General features: G+C 38.1%; 1 protein-coding gene across 1 annotated transcript in view; it reads right to left on the bottom strand.

Annotated features, from left to right (window-relative positions):
- LOC100543835 (transforming growth factor beta receptor type 3) overlaps positions 1–18,835 on the bottom strand; it is a gene marked incomplete at its 5' end in the record, with an annotated part of 46,458 nt that extends 27,623 nt beyond the window's left edge. The window contains 2 exons of the mRNA XM_019618350.1: positions 1,632–1,769; positions 18,641–18,835. Coding sequence (XP_019473895.1) covers positions 1,632–1,769; positions 18,641–18,835 — 333 coding nt within the window. The remainder of the gene's footprint in view (positions 1–1,631; positions 1,770–18,640) is intronic.
- Positions 18,836–19,065: the final 230 nt, after the last annotated feature.

Here is a 19,065-nt window from a genome sequence, read left to right as displayed (position 1 = left end):
AGGCACATTCCTATTGTTTCCGTGCCTTACTGCAGGCCACTGAGCCAAGCTAAGCAAGTTCAGCACAGCCACAGTCTGAACACTGGCATGGTCTGCTGAGCAGAAATTGATGGCTCTCAGCAGAGTCTCTTCAATTCCAAAGTCAAGGCAAAGGAAGAAGGAAAATGCTGAAGAGGGGAGAAGAGAGGGCTGAAAACAAATTAGCTGAATTGAAATGGGAGTGATGGTATAGCAACCGCAGGAGGAGATCAAAACTAAACTGAAAATATGACTAAATCTTGATTAACTGGTGAAAGGTGCAGTTTCTTTTGGCCACAAGAAGAATGAGGACTCTTATGATACTGCTGTTCATCATCATCTTCAGTCAGTTTCTGAGCAGATCTGAACTGTGCTGGCTGCGTTAAGGGCACATACCACAAACGGTCAACAAGAAGATAACAGTTAAGAGCCTCTAAAATATTAGTGAGAAAAATTGAGATTGAGAACACCTTTAAAATACAATATTATTTTTTTTATTTAAAACACCTGCCAGTAACAAATTGCACTGGGAATAGGATAGAGTCCTTCACAAGTCAAAATACTAAAAGTCTTTCTACTCTTGTAACTTGATAGAAGGAAAAAGAAATCAATCCCAGAAAAACTTTTGGTATCCTGTGAACAACAGGACTCCTAGAGAACTTTATAGAGTCACCATTACACCAAGTCAACAGAGACAAGTGTCCCTTCCCAGTGTGCTAACTGCAGCAGCACAAAGCACGTTCTCCTGCTGATGCAGAGTGACACCATGGAGTTCCCTCCCATCAGGTAGTGCAGAAGCAGTCAATGCCTACCACGGTCAGCTATGCTGGAAGAGCAAAACTGAACCCTATAAGGACATAGCTAAAAATAATCAAGTTTAGTTCTGCAATTAGAGTTGAGCATAGTAAAAGCTGCAACTTTAATAAAGACAACTCATGATTAGACATGATGTCACACATTAAAAATTTAATCCAAACAACTTGTCTGTTTCACTACAAATAGCAAACTTGAATGTCCTGGCAAATTGTATGGACATGATTTACAAATACTAGGTAATATTTGGATCTTACATTTTAAGCAGTACTCCAGTCCTTCTGAGAAATAAAAATGACTTCATTCTAGGCTTAGTTTGGTCATTTCAATAGATCAAGCTTCACTAGAAACAAACATATCTTGAACTCAATACATACAAATTTTTGTTTGTTCACAGACCACACAACTGGCATTCAACCTAACATTTCCCATTGCTTTGAGGGGTTTTTGCACTGTATTATCAAACTTCTAATCAGAACAGGCAATCTATTATAACCTCACAACTTCTTGAACTGGAATTGCTGCTGCTGTTAATAACTACCCAATATGCAGATTATTAAAAAAAGCAATTTTGGTTCCTTTTACTTGAATTCATATAACAGGTAATTGGGTACTTTTTCCAAACTGCTTTGCCCTACCACCTAACTGTTCCCCAGAGCCTGACACTGAAACTTGACCTCCTGTTAACTTGCCTTTTTTAACATATGTTGAAAAATTTTCCAAATGAATGCCATTAACTCTATGCTTTGTGTGACAAATAGCTATGATACAGAGCAGGCCAGAGGACCATGTATACTTACAAAGAAAACTCTGCGGATTCCAGGTGCCAGTCTTTCCGTTTTTAGCTTCCAGACCAGAGGCAAAGGCGAGTTGAGAAGAAACACCAGAGGCTTCTGGTGAATATGCACTGATGAAATTGGAGTCAAGTGTAATGTGACCTACAGAGAAATAAAGAAATGCACGAGTACTGCATTACAAGTTTCAAAACAAAAGTGGAATTTGAAACAATGAATCAGAAGTCACTTTTATATACTTTACAGCTCCCAGCATTCAGACCTTCTATACCGAGATTATGGACTCCTCTACTTCCCAAAAAAAGTCAGTCAACAGAGTACGGATAAAATAAAGAATGAAATAGTTAACATTTCTGCTCTATGCTTGCAAAGCACTGCTAAAGTGTTTAAGAAAACCTTGGCAAATGCTGATGAAAAATAGCTTACACAAAAGGTCAAACCACTAAGCTGAGAGCTGGAGAACAAGAAGATAAAAAGAACAGAAAAGAAAACTCCAATTTCTGATGGTAGCCTACAAAACTGGCTTAGAGTACAAAACCTCGTCTAATTATGCTATTAGGGCATAATTCTAACCTGCAAAATAAACTAAACAAACACAAAACAGAAGAAAATGCTTATTACCATCATGGACAAAAAATAGTACATGGTGAATGTGAATCCAGGGAAGCGAGCATCAAAAATGTGAGGAAAACTAAGAGGTGACTTTTTAAACATTCAGTTTGTTTTTCTGGAAGCCCTTCCTGCCCAGTCCCACTCATTGTCAGTGCTGCTGTCAATGCTGGGCAAAATTCAGTGCATGAAAGAGAACGTTCTGTCAGGTTTTAGTATATGACAACTCGTAAGTGACATCACAGTATTGTTACAGTCACTAGTAAGTTTACTAAAAGTCAGCATTTGGCATATTTATACACTCTGCTTTATTGAAAAAAAGCATTGGGAGATCACATAGCACACACAACAAGAAGGCAAGATTACAGCTCAGCAGTGGACTGAAGGTGGGTTCCCTGACAAAGAACCACAGCTCTTTGAACATGCACACAATCACAAAACTCAGGATGGCTCAGAAAACAGAGCACACAGGTAATTCAGAATGAGTTTTGTCTCCTGCTAGAGAAACTAAATGCATTGTTTATTGCATTACTCTTACACAGTGGTAAATACCAGTTTATTATTAAAGTAAATGCAGATTCATGTAACCAGACAGAAGCTAGAAACCAAACTGAGTATCAGATGTCCATCGTTGCTTAAAATGTTTTCAAAAAAAGAAAAAAGAACTGAGATTTTACAATCAAATGGTTGAACCTACACATTTGCTCTGAAGAAATAATTTGTTCTTTCCAGGACCAAGTGCACATTGGGCAATGCCAACTGACTGCAGAAAGGCTAACCAACCCCATTCCCCAAGTAAATGCAGCCACATCTCTAAGCAGTTGATTTCTCTGTACAGGTGGCCTATTTGTATCTATGCATTTCCAGAAGAAAGCATGAAGTACCACAGTTTACTTTCGTGTTCCGAGGACAGCATTTCTTTCCATTTTCAGCTTCAGAAGAATAAAATAGCTCCTTTTAGGAAACTGAAGGACATTAGCACTCTGAATGGTAACAGAGGATGACACAGACTTCAGATATCAAGCAGTCATGATCTTAGTTATAAAAACTGCTTTGAAGTATCAGGCTATAAAGTAAAAATAATTCGATTAGCTGAAAAAAATAAGATAAAACTCCTTGTTTTTATAAGTCTCCCACTTGGTTGCTCCATCTAGAAATAGAAAGAGCTGCAAGTGGAAAAAGTTTAGAACTGCTATTAAATTTACTACTAGTAAAAAGCTTTCATTAATTCTTTTGTTTTTTCAGCTGTAATCATGACTAATTAGCAATAAGCTATTTAAACAATTAAACATAATTATCTTGTTCTGGGCTTATGTAATACAGTTTTCTTAAACAGCAATACAAATATTGTAATCTAAATTTACCAAAGAAGCCAAGTTTTATCTTTCGCAGTCCTTATCTGGCAAACAAGTTCAAATTTTAGTCTGATATTGTTTTTCAGTTCCAAATGGCATACAGTACATCTGACTGCAAACTCTACAAACTCAAATCTGCCAACAAAAAAGTCTCCTACACTAAATGCGGTGAATATTGTGTTTCTCCAATCTTATTGTATGCATCCATAGCCATGTTTTCACAGTCAAATGATAACTGGCTTCCTCTTATCCCAAACTTAGCTCAGGCTAATGTAAATATTAATAAAGTAAGCTACAATTTAGGTTTCTGTACCTAAATAACCAAGAATAGAAAAATATTAACAATCTCCTGACACGGGCTAGTTGGGGCACACAGTTTATGTTTGCACACTGCTTGTGTTTTTATTAGAATGCTGATTTAATTGAAAGATGCTCCTATAGACATTTTCAAAATTCTTGCTATTTAAAATCTCTTTATTAAAAACAAACTATTATAAAAAACACATACAACACACTGAACACTTCATCTCAGAGATAATTAGGCCAAATCCGATGGGTAATTAGAAAATGGAGAAGTATCTCTGTTTCAACTGATGTCAGACAGGATTATCTGAAGCCAACATCTACCAGACAAGACAGATGTTTTAGACTTCATGAAGATTTCCGACTGTTAGTTTGGTCACATGAGGGAGCATAAAGAGAAAACATACCACTTTAGAAAGAAATTCAGAATCTTTGCAACTGGATCTACTATTTGATTTCCTAGTTGCTATTAGAAGTATGTATATAACACAAAATACATATATGATTGTGTCTACCTATGAAGATATGGTATCTAAGGAAATAAAGTTGTTCAGAACTGGTGGTATATCTATGAATGCCTTAGCTGGAATTGTTGCATAACTTGAGTCCCACAATGAATTTTTCCTACATTTCTGCATGAAAAGTGCAGGCTGATCCATAAGAAAAGCTATAAGACGTTAACCCAAAATTTAATTTTTCATAAGCAAATCAAGTGCTCCTGTGAAAAAAAACAAGTCATTTCTGCTAGAGTGCCTCCACTCTCCACCTAGGAACCCATATATCAGCTGAGTTAGACATGATGCTCCCTTTCTCCCAGTCACGTTTTTCTCCTTTCTCATCCTAGTTTGTGAGCTCTTCAGGGCACATTCTTTTTCAAATGTCTAGACAGTTCATAGCACCTTCTAAACACTGCATACATTAACAGAAAGGTACTGGATATTTCCAAACCACCAACAAAATGTTCCTAATTTATAGCAGAAGAGCAAACTAGAAGTTTTTCCTTCCTTTTTATCATTCTCTCTGTCAGAACTCACACTATTAAATATTCATGTGAGGCATTGCCCAGAAACCCCATTGGAAATTAGTGCGTTCAGCTCCGTACAGCTACATAAGAAGACACGCAAAATGCTGAACCCATTAATAAGCACAATGGTAAAATCCATTACTTTTCTGAACCTCCCACAGAGGCTTATTATTATTCAAAATGATGGATCTATAGAGATATTCTCCATGCACTCTTGTAAGCTGACACAAACTCATAAAATACACACATTTTGTGCTTCTCAGCAACGCACCTCAGCTTGTCAGACAGCTCTACAAGAGCAGTTTGGTCAAAAAATACCAAGAGAAAACTAAACCAGCACCATTTAGTATACTAAAGCACCCAGTCCATTTAACAACCAGCTGCTACTGCTCTGTCCATATTATTTTTAAAACATGTGAATGAACAGCACATTAACCAAGCAGACAGCAACATAATAACAGTACAGGGAAATAAGCCACTGTGGTCCAACACAGTGTTTGCTGCTTGCAAATTTGAGTACTGAGCTGGTGTGTAGCAGCATGATCCCCTGCACATTTCAGGAAGGCTCAGGTGCAGGAGCTGTTTGCTGTTTGCTGTTTGCAGAGCAAAGCTGCTCTTCCTGGCTTAGGTCTGTTCTTCGCAGTTCCCTTTTGCATGCAAGTCACTGCTTCAAATAAGTGACTAATTTGTGAAGAATACAACGAGTTGGTCATAGGTTAAAAAAAATAAATTAATTAAGGCTATTCTAAAAATGTGTACAACAAAACCTACCAATTCATTAAAATGTGCATACAAACAAAGGATGCAACTATGACTAGGAAATGAGCCCCAGAGCAGCTTTGCCTTTCTTCCAGAATGAATCTTTCACTATATTTTATGAAAACTGTTCTAAAAAAACACTTCAAAAAGACACGTTTCATAGACATCATGTCTATTGGACAGAAGCTGGCATTATTTAGCCAGCTCAGTTTGCATGGGCTCAAGCTCATCACTACCGTCTGTCGACACAGTTTGCAAAGTTCCTTTAAGGTCTCCGCAGATGCATGTGATAGCAGCAAGGTTGGGGCGGCTGTGGCAGCTCTGTCTCCCTGGAGATCACAGTTTCATGGATGGCTGAGTATCACCACAGCAACCAACTACAAAAACAGTCCATGGGCTCCTGCCCCATTACTCTGCTAAAGCAATCTGTACTACGTGAAAGGCAAGGGCACAAAAGTTGAAAACTGATCAAAGTAAACACTGCTGCTAAAAAGTACCATTTTGTTTTGCTGACTTCAAGGTATCGAATCACAGTCCGTGTTTTGTTCTAAAAGATGAAAGTCAAGTGCCAAGGATTTGCGAGGCTGAATTAACTATTCTAGCATGAAGTCCTTAAGATAAAACCATAGCTCTTTTTCCAAAACAGCCATCGTGAATTTGTGCTAATAAACCAGGACAAAATATGCTGTGTTGGATTGAATTACGCAGCCTAGGCTAGGACAGCTGTTTCATACAACACAAGAGGAAAACGAATTTTAACTCACAAATCATGATCATGAAAACAGGTTTCTGACTTACTAGTGATGCACTGAAGATGGATTTATGACAAATTAATGCACAGCTGCAGAGATGAAGTTAATTGGTACTAAGCAGACAAGAAGAGAAAAAGCATTTTTTTTTAAAACGTATCACTGCCATTATAAGTGCTCTCAGTCTAACATAATATTTATAGGACAAATTATTCTAAATTGAAAGAAAAGCTCACATGAAGAAGCTTATCTTTACAGTTCATTATAATACAGTGTATACTATCTACTATATATTAGTATCTATAGTATATTAGTGTATACTATCCACTATAAGATGTTTAGACATTGTACTGAAATTCACTCGAAAAATTTTAGTGGTAATACATTTGCTATAAAAGAGTGCAGTAAAGGATTAACCCACGAACCCACCTCAAATGGCGAGAGCTGGTACTGTGCCATTTCTAAACATTGTTTATCAATTGCTTTGGGAAGGATCTCTAGGTCATTTTATTTTTTCATTTTCAAGACAAAAGTAAAGAATAGCTGTACTCTTTACACAGGGACTAAGAGTTCCAATTGGAACACGTGTATTATCAATTTCTTGGTATTTTTGCTATGCTCCTATGCTGTTACAAATTTGATACCAAGCCAGCTATAGTAGATTGCAATGAAAAGCCTTCCCAAGCCAGCGGTTTCTGGGAGAGAGTTTGCAGATTTTTCCGGGAAGGCAAACTGTTCATATGGAATTATCGCTGAAGGAAATTTTGCCCTTGCCACAGCTTTTGCCAGAGAGACAATAAGATGCCTTCTCCGTCAGGCCAGAAGTAAAGGGATGCTGCTGCTCAAGCAGCACTACCACAAAGCAAGCACACAGGAACCCCACGCAACCACATGGTGAGCAACGCAGCGATGCCAGGAGAGAGCAGGGTTGTTTATTTTAACCTAAATGCATGGTTGTAAATGGATTGGCATTGCCTGAATCTTCTCATCCACATCCTACAGAAATAATCAGATCAACTGAACAGCAGTTTTAGCTCAGTTGTGAAAATCATGGGAAAGATTCACTCTGGCACAATTCCATTGAAGCTCATGGCATTAAGCCAGAGATGATGTGGTCCCACACATTACCTAGTAAAAAAAAGCATACTATTGTGCAATCTGCTGACCCTTCTGACCTACCACTCACAAGAGAATACTGGACTCCATCAAAGAGAGGGGGGCAAGAGAACGAAATGTTTGACAAGGACAACCCCAGTGATTTGGGGGTCACTGCACACTCTTTGTTAGGAATTACCATCAGAATCCTTTGAATGCAAGGTGTTTGAAAAAGCATCACAGTAAGAAGAGTACATTAGAGCACAGTAGCTCTATGATGCTGTATGGCATCAACATACTGCTCAGCACCTGGCAAACACATCATCTGTATCTTGTATCACACCAGTAACTTCTTCTCCTCACTAGTAGAAGGGTAAGTAATTGTTCTGGTAACTTCAGGAATAAAGACTCAGAAAAGCCCATCCAGAAAGTACTAAAGGTCATACAGTGTCAGAAAGTTCTGACACAGGAACATTACAAATAATGCTTTTAAAAAACGTTGGATCATTTCTGACCACAGCTCACTCACATAATTTATCTTTAGACAAAAATGTAGCCAGTTAATTTCTAATGTTCTAAAACTGTTATTTTAAGCAGGAGCTGCCAAATGTAATCACATTATATTAGATGTTAATCATTTATGCAAATACATAACTAATCCAAAAATTAGGACCAAAGCTGTCCCAGGAACAAAAAATTTGGCAAACATGCAGCACAGTTACTGAAGTTCTATTAACGTTAGAAAATGGTATTGCTTTAACAGTGCAGGAATAACATAACAGAAAAAAGAAAAGACAGTTTATATAAGGAAAGCTATTTCAAGAACACAAAGGGTAATAAGTCATACTTACACCACTACTTTTGCAACAATTTCGAAATTATAACCCAGTGTACTAATGGGCTTTTGGTAGGGATTGTACATACATGTTAACAGCCCTACTTGAACTTCCTTTACCTGTACTGCACAAAATCCAGCTTTCCCCATGAACATATATCTCAAATCAGTTTTTATGTCTTTGATATCTCTGGTATTGTATGGTTTAGAGAATCAGAGATCTCCTGAAAAATTAATGTTTCAAAAACTTCAGGCTGCATCAAATGGAGTAGTCTGTGTGCAAACATCTCTGCTCTGCCAGACAAATTTCATCTCCAGATGTGATCCCCATCTTCAGCACCTGCAGAGCATGGGCTGCCTCCAGCAATCAGCCCTGCCATGCAATGGAAAGCCCACGCTCAGCCTTCCAAGGCTGGGACACAGCACCCTTTCCTCCTTCGACACAAACTAGATGCTCTGACTCCCAAACATTAAGTGAAACCATTTGTGCAATCTGCCCTTCCACAAAGCCATCAGGCTTCCCAGCACTTGAGACCTAAAAAACATGACAACTCGCTCAGCTTTGCATAAGTCAGGAGATGTCAATACCGTTCACATACTGTATAATGAATCCCAAGGGGAAATTCCTTCTTTTATAAATCTTGTGGGAAAATTTCTTTTTGTCTTTATATATGGTTAAGGGCAGAAGATCCATTCCTGCAAGTCTTGAGTACAGTATCTGCCTTACTTGTCCTAGTCACAAAATGGTATCACATCAGACTTGCAAGTTTTATTTTTAACAGTTAAGATAGAACACTCTGGGAAAAGGATACATTTCTCCAGACAATATTCTGCTCTGTACTTACGTGTATATGCATGGCTTAGCTAAGCTCTTCTTTGGTGAATCACCTGAGCTGCAAAGTAAGTCAGATGTCATACTCCTCTCCCCCATCCCTAAGCTATACTTGTGTTTTTGCATTAACACTGCCTAATGTCTTGAAAAAAAGCAGAAGGGGTAGAGGGACTAACATGTTTGAGATGCTATGAGCACAAAATGTAAAAGCAGTTCCTCTTCCAAGAGAAATGCTTCTTACATTGAAAAATATAAGATCACTATGTTCAGAACCATTTTCCTTAAAGATGTTTGAGGTTCTCTGAGTAAATCTACACAGACTTTTCAGGTAAACAGAAGTTCCTGCTGCCTGCATTTTTATCAACTTAGATATATACTGGCCACACAACCAGAAACTGCATGGCTGCATTAATGTACCACTGCAGCACTGATGCACCTCACCTGTCCATGGGTCTCAGTCATAGATCAGCTCAAACTAATCTCTGCATGTAAGAGGCTCTGCTCCTCAAAGTTACTCCAGACCATACATTGATCTAGATGAGTGGAAAACAGAAACGCCACTCTGCAGGTGTCTTTTAGAAAGGCAGTCAAATAGAGAAGTGTGAAATAGAATTTCATATTTTTACTGGACATATAAAACCAACTTTTTCCTTTACAACCCTGGGAAGAGAACAGCAGGCACACGCATGAGTCAAAAACAGAAAATGTAAGCAGCAGCACCAGATTTAGGAAACGGCTTTGTTTACTTTATTGTTACTAACCTATTAGTCTGAGTAAAACATGCTGCAAGTGTGTCTGTAATACTTAATTTCCATTACATTTGTGAGTGAAAGCACAAAGAAAACTGCCTTCAGAAGATTCAACAACTGTAGCCAATACAATTTTCTTTTCTTTTTCCCTACCTTCAGGCAGGTCTTCATTCTTTCCAGCTTTTTGCTGTTTACAAACTTCAAAAAATATATATATATATATAACTTTTAGTCTGTACAAGCAAGATAATATTTGGGGAATACTTCAGAGAATGAAATTACACCAAGTACTTGGAAAAAAAAAAGCGCCAGGAATCAAATTTTCTCACTTAAATCAGTTCTCTCTGTACATGTAAGACTGCTCAAATTTGTATACACTTGCAGAATCAAAGCCGTGAACACCTGACAAAACCCTCCAAAGAATTGGTGAGGCTGTCACACAAGACATTTCACACACAGTGATACCATTCTGAGCATTTCTTATCTACACTGTCTTGCTGATTCTTGCTAGAAAAGAAATTTATTAAAGAAAATACTGCTGTGCTTTTCATCTAGCAGTGCAAAAATGGATTGCAGCTTTCTGCTTGCAATGGTTTTCCATATAGCTCCAGTGAATTCTCAGTCTATTTTGTCCCATTCTAAGTATCTCTTGAAAGCCAAATAAGCAGAGGAGGCAACAATGCATGTTCTAATGGTCTATTCTGAAAAAATATATATATAAGAAGCAAGTGCCCCCGTGCTTCTCTACTAAACAACGACACAGTATAACATTTCCCAAAGGGCCTTAAAATTTCACTTGAGCACTTGCATGCTCTAACAGAATGCCACCACTGCCATGCTTAGCTTGTATTACATGAGCCACAATCATAAAAATGCTTCCATCTTTTAAACTGACAAAACAACTGCTGAAGGGACACTGTCAACTATAAATTACCTATAATTCCTTCATACTTTTTAAAGCAACCTAAATTTCATCTATTTATACCTCTTGGTGGTGCTATTTTCGCATCTTCTCCCTGAAATAAGTTCTACCACTGTGGAAGTGCTCTGTTTATGTTTCACATGGAAAATGAGAATCTCGTGTAGAGAAACAAAAACTTGAGTGGATGAGAAATGCTAGCAAAAGCACAGTCTATGTACATTAAAAACAAACAAACAAAAAAGTTGATTAAATGTTTTTTCCTCTTCTCACACCTTTCCACCACAGATTTTACTTTCTCAGCTGATCCAGGAAAGTAAACATGAAGCACTGCAAGCTGCACTCAATTTATGTTGGAAATTTTCCCTGCTGCAAGAAATAACCAGAGAACAACTCCATCAATTCCAACTTTAGTGTCAAACAGACACTCCAGAGAACAACATAAACCCAGCCACTCATGGCAAGTGCTGCTTCAGCATCTCCCTCATATACACACACAAGCCCAAACCAAACTGAAGCCTGCCCATCAAGTTTGTGATATAAAAGGACTTCTGGAAATGCTATCAATTCTCCAACTATCTTTTATTGGTAAAGTAACTATAGACAAAGAAGTAATTAATAAATATTCCAAGCCACATCAGATAGAAAGAGGTTTTAAGGAGGGAACTAGAGATCAAGAACTTGGATCACAGTTTATGATCAAAATCACAACACATGTATTTGTCTGAAAGAACACGTGTGCATGTGCACAATGTACTTGTACACATATGAGAAGCAGAGAAGGAGAAAGACTGGTAAACCCAGAGTAAACGCTGGGGCAACTGCCAGTTCTCTCTACAATCCTGTAACAGCAAAGTAGCATCTGTGGGCACACACAGCAGAGGAAAACAAACATCAGTAAGACAGTCCAACTTTCAGCTTCTAACAGGCCATTTTTAAAACTGTCAGCAAAACCGAAAACTCCAAGCAATCAGAAAAGTCATTCTGATATTTTTCCTTTGAACCCTTTAGCCTCTTGAAGTGGGCCTTGGCATTACTTCACACACCGTTCCAAGAAGCTCTGTGAAACAGAATAGGTCTCATTTTCCATGCACGGAAAATAATTCCATTTCTTGAAGCAGAAAACACCGAGGGTTTGCCCAGCACTTTGCAAGTTGTGTGAAGTTACCGTTGTCTCTTTAAGAGTAGTCAGGCACCAGGCAGTGCTTCTCCAGGACAGCAGTTCTGCACAAACAGCCTCTTCTGGCAGACACAGGACTTCCTTTGGCAGTTTTGGTGGGCAGAGTGTGAAATGATTGCCAAACTCAGTGACCAGCAATTCCTGAGCTGACTGAAAACAACCCACAGCAACTGCAGGCCAGAGCAAACAAAAAAACCCACATTAAAAAAGGCTGAATTTTATACAAGCACAGATGCTTTAAAGTGCTAAGAAAAAAAAAGGTGAGGTGTGGGGGGTGGGAGAAGAGGGTTGTGAGCCTTCCTTGAATGAAGGCTAAGGTGTTTTTTGTTTCTAAAGATGTGGCATTGTCCTGTTCACTAATCAAAGCAATTAAGATATCCCATGCTGTAGTCTTCTCTTTAGGGTTTACCTTCTCGCATTTGGAACAAGGTGCTTTACTTCCAATTTACTGTTCCTCTCATCTGAAGTCTCAACTATGACTCCTCCATCCCCAGAGAAGCTGAACATCTTCCACCTCATTCCCAGACATGCTGGGCAGCACCACTCCTCTCAGCACCACCATTACTGCAGGTACTTCATGCCACACCGGCTTCAAAAACCCTGTGTACCTTTGCATGGCCTCTTGCAAGTTTGCTGTCATAGTTAGATATTCGTTACTGCAGCCAAGCAATGGTGTTCAGAAAGTAGAGAGGTAAACTCAGCAATATACCCTTGCAAAGCTGAGGTCTTTTGCAGAAACAAAGGCACAGTACTTTGCTTTTATCTATGACAGTTTTTTCTAGAACAGCAAGTATTTTTCTACAAAACAGAAGCCTTTGGCCTACCAGAGCCACCAAACATGCCCAAATGCAGCAGCATAAGCTTCCCACTGTACCACAGCTAATGAGTATAGGACAGATGGTAGCAGTATGGCAAACCGAGCAACATGCCCTGCATTTCCCAGCTTGAATTTTGAACCACATACTCTGATCAGCTTACTAGAAACATCACGTTTGCGTAGCCAAGTGATATGACACAGTGCACAGACAGCATTGATGGTGACAGTGAAAACTGTGGTCTAGTTTAATCTCACAGGAGTAAAACAACCTTTTTATATCTGTGCCTTTTGATTCATTATGAGTTTCAATAGTGCATAGGATAACAATCCAATTCCTTCAATTTGGGAGAGGACAGATGAGAATTGAGTTATAAAAAAGAGGTTGCCAGAAAGGTTTTAAGTCCACGCTGCCAAGTGCTTCAAAAATTCAAATAAAACCAGCCCATCTTTTCTGTCAATTTCAGACTATTTTGTCATGTTGATGCTGAGAGCTCAGCGCTAAAAAGCTCAGTAGAAAAAGAAGCTCATTTTATTTTTACTGTGTCTCAGACACTAAGACTAAAACACCTCAAATTGACATTTGATTGTCACTAAATCAAAACCTGTTTTAAAAAAATGCATTCTTAGAGGAAGAAATAAGCATAAACTGAAATAAAGAAATGACTGAGTAACAAAAACTTCACTGTCTACACTGTCAAATAACGAACTTTGAATTCCCTTCCTATGTTGTTGCCAAAATTTCAAGGCCTGGTGCAGCAGGTTTGCACGCCTAACCACACTCAAAGTGAACCCCCTTTATTAGAGCTCTTTCTCAAGGCTGCCCCCAGATCTCCGTGTGCCTGAGCATGAAACAAATATTTCCACCGATATTGCCATGGCACACTGTTGTGTAATTTGAGTAATCTAAGGAACCTTGCTCTGAAAATCATAAAAATAAAACCTAAAACCCAAAGGACAGAAAGAGTAACAATCTATAAATTATGCAGGGAGAGAAATGAAAGTTAACAAGTACAATCAAGAGGAAGTGTGAAAAAGGAAACCAGGTGATTATCCAAGCATTTGAAATTAAGAGAATTGGCATGGAAGTTATAATGCCAAAATAATATCTGCCTTGCTGTTTCTGCAGAGACTTCCAATATTGTCATACTGTTGGCAATAGAATTCCACCAGGTTACAACGTGCACACCTTTCTGCAAGATCACCACCTCACAGAACAGATGAAAAAATGAATGAAATCCTGCTGTAAAGGTGACAAGACACCAAAGGCACATTTATTCAGACTCCACATGCATTGTATCAAGTAACATAAGCACTGCTGTAAGCCACTAGAATATCTGAAAGTATTTAAAACCATTTAAAGCTTGGACACCCAGTTCATTAATTTTAGGTGCATACACTTTATGGACAAATGCTAATGCAGCAACTGGCATATGAAAATGCACAGCTCAAAAATATAGCTGTATTCCTAGAGGTGTGCTGAGAAGCTTTTGAATTAAGCTTCTGAAAGTAGTTTAAATAAACGCATAGGGAAATCTAACCAATACATAGAAATCTAACCAAAATGATCCAGGATCTTCAAAGTCCTAAAATATGAATCGTTCCAACAGAACTACCCTGAATTCAGGATGCACAGCAAAAGTCAGGATGTAGAAAAATGTTATCAGGTGACAATTTCAGTGTCTCTTCCTGTCATATTTTTACAACTCTCCAAATATTCAGAAAATACTACAATGTTGGACTTCAACAATTTTGCACATTATTTCATGGTTTTAAGCGGGCCAGCTCAGGAACCTGAAGGTACTTCCCTAGTAAGAGCGCAGCTATAATAATTAGTCCACTCCATAGGAACTAACATGCACTTTAGTATCAGGTCTGCTCACAGAGAAAAGTAATAAATTATTATGAATTTGTTGTCACACAATACTGAGAAGAAAGACTGGAATTATTACAGCCTCAGAAGCGTTAATCACGATTATAAAAATAAAGACGATTCCTTGCTTTTCCTGCCTTCATTTCACATAACACATGTTAAACATCTGTATCAAGCATAACATCTTAAAGCTATTGAGGATGAGGATGTCAAGAAAACAATAGTGAATCTGTTGCCAGGAATTCTGATTCCGTGTAGTCACATGTATTCAAATCCTAAGTACCCACATGAGAATAATTTTACATTCCCCTGCTCCACCTTTAACTATTTCAATTGTGACTGCATGCCTGAAGCAGATCACGGAAACTCAACAGGCATTGAATATAATAATGTCAGTTGATATTCTTCTAAAAGTTTTTATTCTTTTATTCTAAAAGAATAAAAAGAATCTCACATTAATTGAAGACTTGATAACATATCTGTTTAAGAAGTGACTTTAATCTTAAATAAAAGCTTTTCTATACACGTTTTACTGGTGCAAATTGCTAGAAACACAAGAATTCTTTCCCAGAATGAACAGCCTCACAAGAAAGCAAGCTTCTGAAAACTAGGAAACTTGAGCAGTAAAGACACCAAAAGCCACAGAGAAAGTTCCGGTAAGTGTTTGGCAGTTCTGGCTCTCAGCTGAGCCCCAGATCAGTAGAGAAATGCACACATGCTCTCACTTCCCCAGGAATATTTGATCAAATAAAATAAACAAAGAAGGCTTGCATTTTTCATGCCAAGCTCAATAAAAACACTTGTGGCTATTACACGCACCCGTATTCTATTTCCTATGATAAAGCACAGCCAATATGAAGTGCCATAAAAGACAGTTCTAAGAAATATTTCAGAAACACTGAAACTTGGGGTTCTTTCTTGGAGAAAATGTCTTGACAGTCTCAACAAACAAGACGTCTTATCAACCAAGATAAACAATGTAAAATACAAACAAATTCCTTGAAGATCAGAGACACGATCGCAGCATTTCATGGTATGACCTTATATCTACGAGATGTCAGTCTTAATCTGAAAGTGCTAAGTTATCAATTTAGATTTGCAAATTTCAGAATACATAATCCCACACATTTCTGGTCTAGCTCTTTTTTTTTTTTTTCTCCCCTGCTTCCAAGGGAAAAAAAAAACAAAAACAAAACAGCCAAACATTACTAATCATTAAATAAAGAAGTCTTCACATGTTACAGAGGAACACATTTCTCTACCATGCCCTACTCCTACATCATCCACCCTTCCTAAGCTTAAGTTTGTGAATGTTTGTTGTCTGTCTATTGTACACAAGTGCCAAGCAAGTTTAATTAAACATGTATGTTGCACATTTAAGAGAACCAGGATAACTTTGCGAGTATGTTCTCCCAAGAATTTGCTATAGGAAATTTACACTCCTTCCACGATGTAAGTGTAATTTCACAGCATCTACCACATGGCAGGTTCAAAACAAAAGCCAGTCTCCCCGTTTTACCCTAAAGCAAGCCCTCACTTAAGAGATTTTCAGACCTTGTATTCCATGTTACCAGAATTTCAGCCAACGACTGAATGAATGAGTGATTTATTTTAAATAATTTTGAGGCAGCAGATTCTACCTAGTGTACTGTCAAAAAATATTATTTTTGTACTGGAGTATATTATCTATACTATGTGACATATCTCTACCTTTGCTATCAGTATTTGCAGGCAACAGGAAAAACCTCAGCTAGTAAATCAAATTAAGCTGATGGGAAATTCTACTTCAAGACAAAAGGGCACTTGGAGTTGATTTGTACAATAATGGAGAAGATATTCGCTTTTTGTTTTCAGACTCTGATCCTACAAGTAAAACCTGATCTTTCCAAGTTGTGTACACTGTCTTGCTCTACACTGTCACCAGCAAGCCCTGCTGTAGCTTCCCATTCATTTTCAGAGCAGTGATTTCTGAGGGCTGCAACTGGAAAATAGTTGGGAGGAGGTGGCTAAGGGCTACAAATTGTGGCCCATCATATTAGTGTACTACAGAAGTATACAGAAAAGACTGTTTGGGCCAACTGCTTTCATAACATGTTAGAACAGGCACATGCAGTATCCTTCTGTTAGACAATAACTAATTTTTACGCAAAGCCAAATATTTAAATCTTCTATCATGATGTCAAGACAATTAGTACTAGCACAGCCTACAGCCTCATGTGTATGTGACTCTAGGTCATGCTGCGTTCATAACTGTAGTAACTGCACTGCTACACAATTCATGCTAAGAGCATGTTTTGACATGATAACATTTAGTTTCATGCAAATGTAAGCCTTGCAGTTGATTCGTTCTGGCCCCTTGGGAGATGTGAACTCCAGCTTTAGCCTACTTCACCTCACATTCAGGCACCCTTTGGCCACTAAGAATTTACAATTAACACTACATCAGGCCCCTACAGTGAGGACGCTCTTCTACAGTTTTTTAACAGAACTTGTGATTACCTTGTGAGACCTACCTGTCAGAGTAAATCTGTCTAAAACTTTCCAATAGATTTAAAAATTCCTGGGTGACAAGAGAGGCACTAATAAATGCATAGCAGAACTACATAAGGCTTTTGGTTTCCATAAGAAACTACACTGCACAGGTTTCAACTTCAAACAGTTTTTCATGCCTAAAAAGCTGCCTGTAAAAAGAATAGGTATAGTCATTCACAACAACCCAGTGCCTTACAAATTTTAAGATAACAACAATAGAATCTCTGCTCCTCATTCTCAGAAAAAAATGTTATTTTTCTATTCATTCTACGACAGTTGAACTGAAGTTGATCTGACATTTTTGATCAAGGGCAATCAATGAGATGTCTACCAAATAAAACAGTAAGTATCTTCTCTTTAATCATATACTATACCTTTCAGGCAGTGTAAATACCGAAAACATACAACAGCTGAAGTTCTACAGATGCATACACTGAACATTGAGTTAAATACAGTACAAACGCAACAAGGCTGCTATTGAAGTCAGAGGAAAAACTGATTATGGCCAAGAGTATCTGCCTGAATTGAACACACTATAAAAGATTCCACTTACAAGTTCTTCCAGCACAGATTTAGACTCTCTTTTGCTAAGCTTCCATATGATAGAACATCACCTTTGTTCTTTCATCACTAATTCTACTAACTGTGCACACACATGCTGCTCTCACGGGAAACAGTGCTCAGGATTTGTGTGTGTAATAACTGTAGGAACATGAACTAAGAAACTCAGCTGTTGTGGCATGCAATGTTTTCTTTTCACTTCAGCACTTGGTTTTGATAGTAAACAACAGTACTGCAGAAGTTAACATCAAAAATTTTCTTCTGCTGCTGCTTCCAGAGCAGCTTAAGTTCTTGCCAGTCTCTCCAAGTGCAATGTATATAAATAAGTAATTGGACTGTACTTAAGAACCATCATAATCAGCAACACTTGCTATCTGCTCAACATTCCCCACTCAGTGAAGCACTAAGGATGTATTACAGGGCTACAAGAATCTGAACTTTAGTATTTGTTTATAGTGGTCGTGGCAAGAATCCAAAGGTATTCATGTTAATTTACAACACATTTAGGTAAATGATCTGGCTTTGAAGACAGCCAATTCTGTAAAGGCCTCTTGTAGATCCCAATCTGTTTCTTATTTCCTTTGCCCACCCCACCAACTTTTTAAACTATACTTCATGGTTGTGAAAGGTGACAGAAAGAATGACTGGGTATGGAAGTAGTTTACTCCTATGACATGCAAAGCATATGTGGACAATACCAAAGCAAACTGGACATGCTTCTTTGCATAGTCTGGATGTTCACAATTCAGAAAATAAACTCAGAATAATCCCATTTGCAGACACATTTTTAGTCATGGATCTGGAAGAAAAGCAATTACTCCTTTACCTCTCTTTCATGATGGTCAAGACCTTCCTCAGGATTTCTAAGATTGAGGACGTGCACCTCTTGTGGTAGGCCTGTTGTGCCTCGGCTTGCACAGCCAGACAAGACTGTGAAACTCTCCAATAGGGCGTGGACTGGGTGCGAACTGTTAACAGGAGATAGCACACACTCACTCCTTGGCACAGGACCTGCAGGGGAAGAGACAGATGCATATCATTTAGAAAAAAAAGCAATTCATTGATTCTATCTGTCAAATAATAAAGTCCCTTCTGGTCACAAAACCAGTGGGAACACAAACAGAGATGCCATGTTTATTATCCACATTATGAACAAATTTTAATTTAGCATGTTCTCCTGAATACGCTAAATTCTTAATTTATTTCTCTCTCTGAAAGTCTAAATTTAAAATACATTATTTAAAAAAAATT

Source organism: Meleagris gallopavo, chromosome 10 (genome assembly GCF_000146605.3).
Source record: "Meleagris gallopavo isolate NT-WF06-2002-E0010 breed Aviagen turkey brand Nicholas breeding stock chromosome 10, Turkey_5.1, whole genome shotgun sequence".
Lineage (NCBI taxonomy): Eukaryota > Metazoa > Chordata > Aves > Galliformes > Phasianidae > Meleagris > Meleagris gallopavo.
This window is presented reverse-complemented; position numbering and strand designations above follow the sequence as displayed.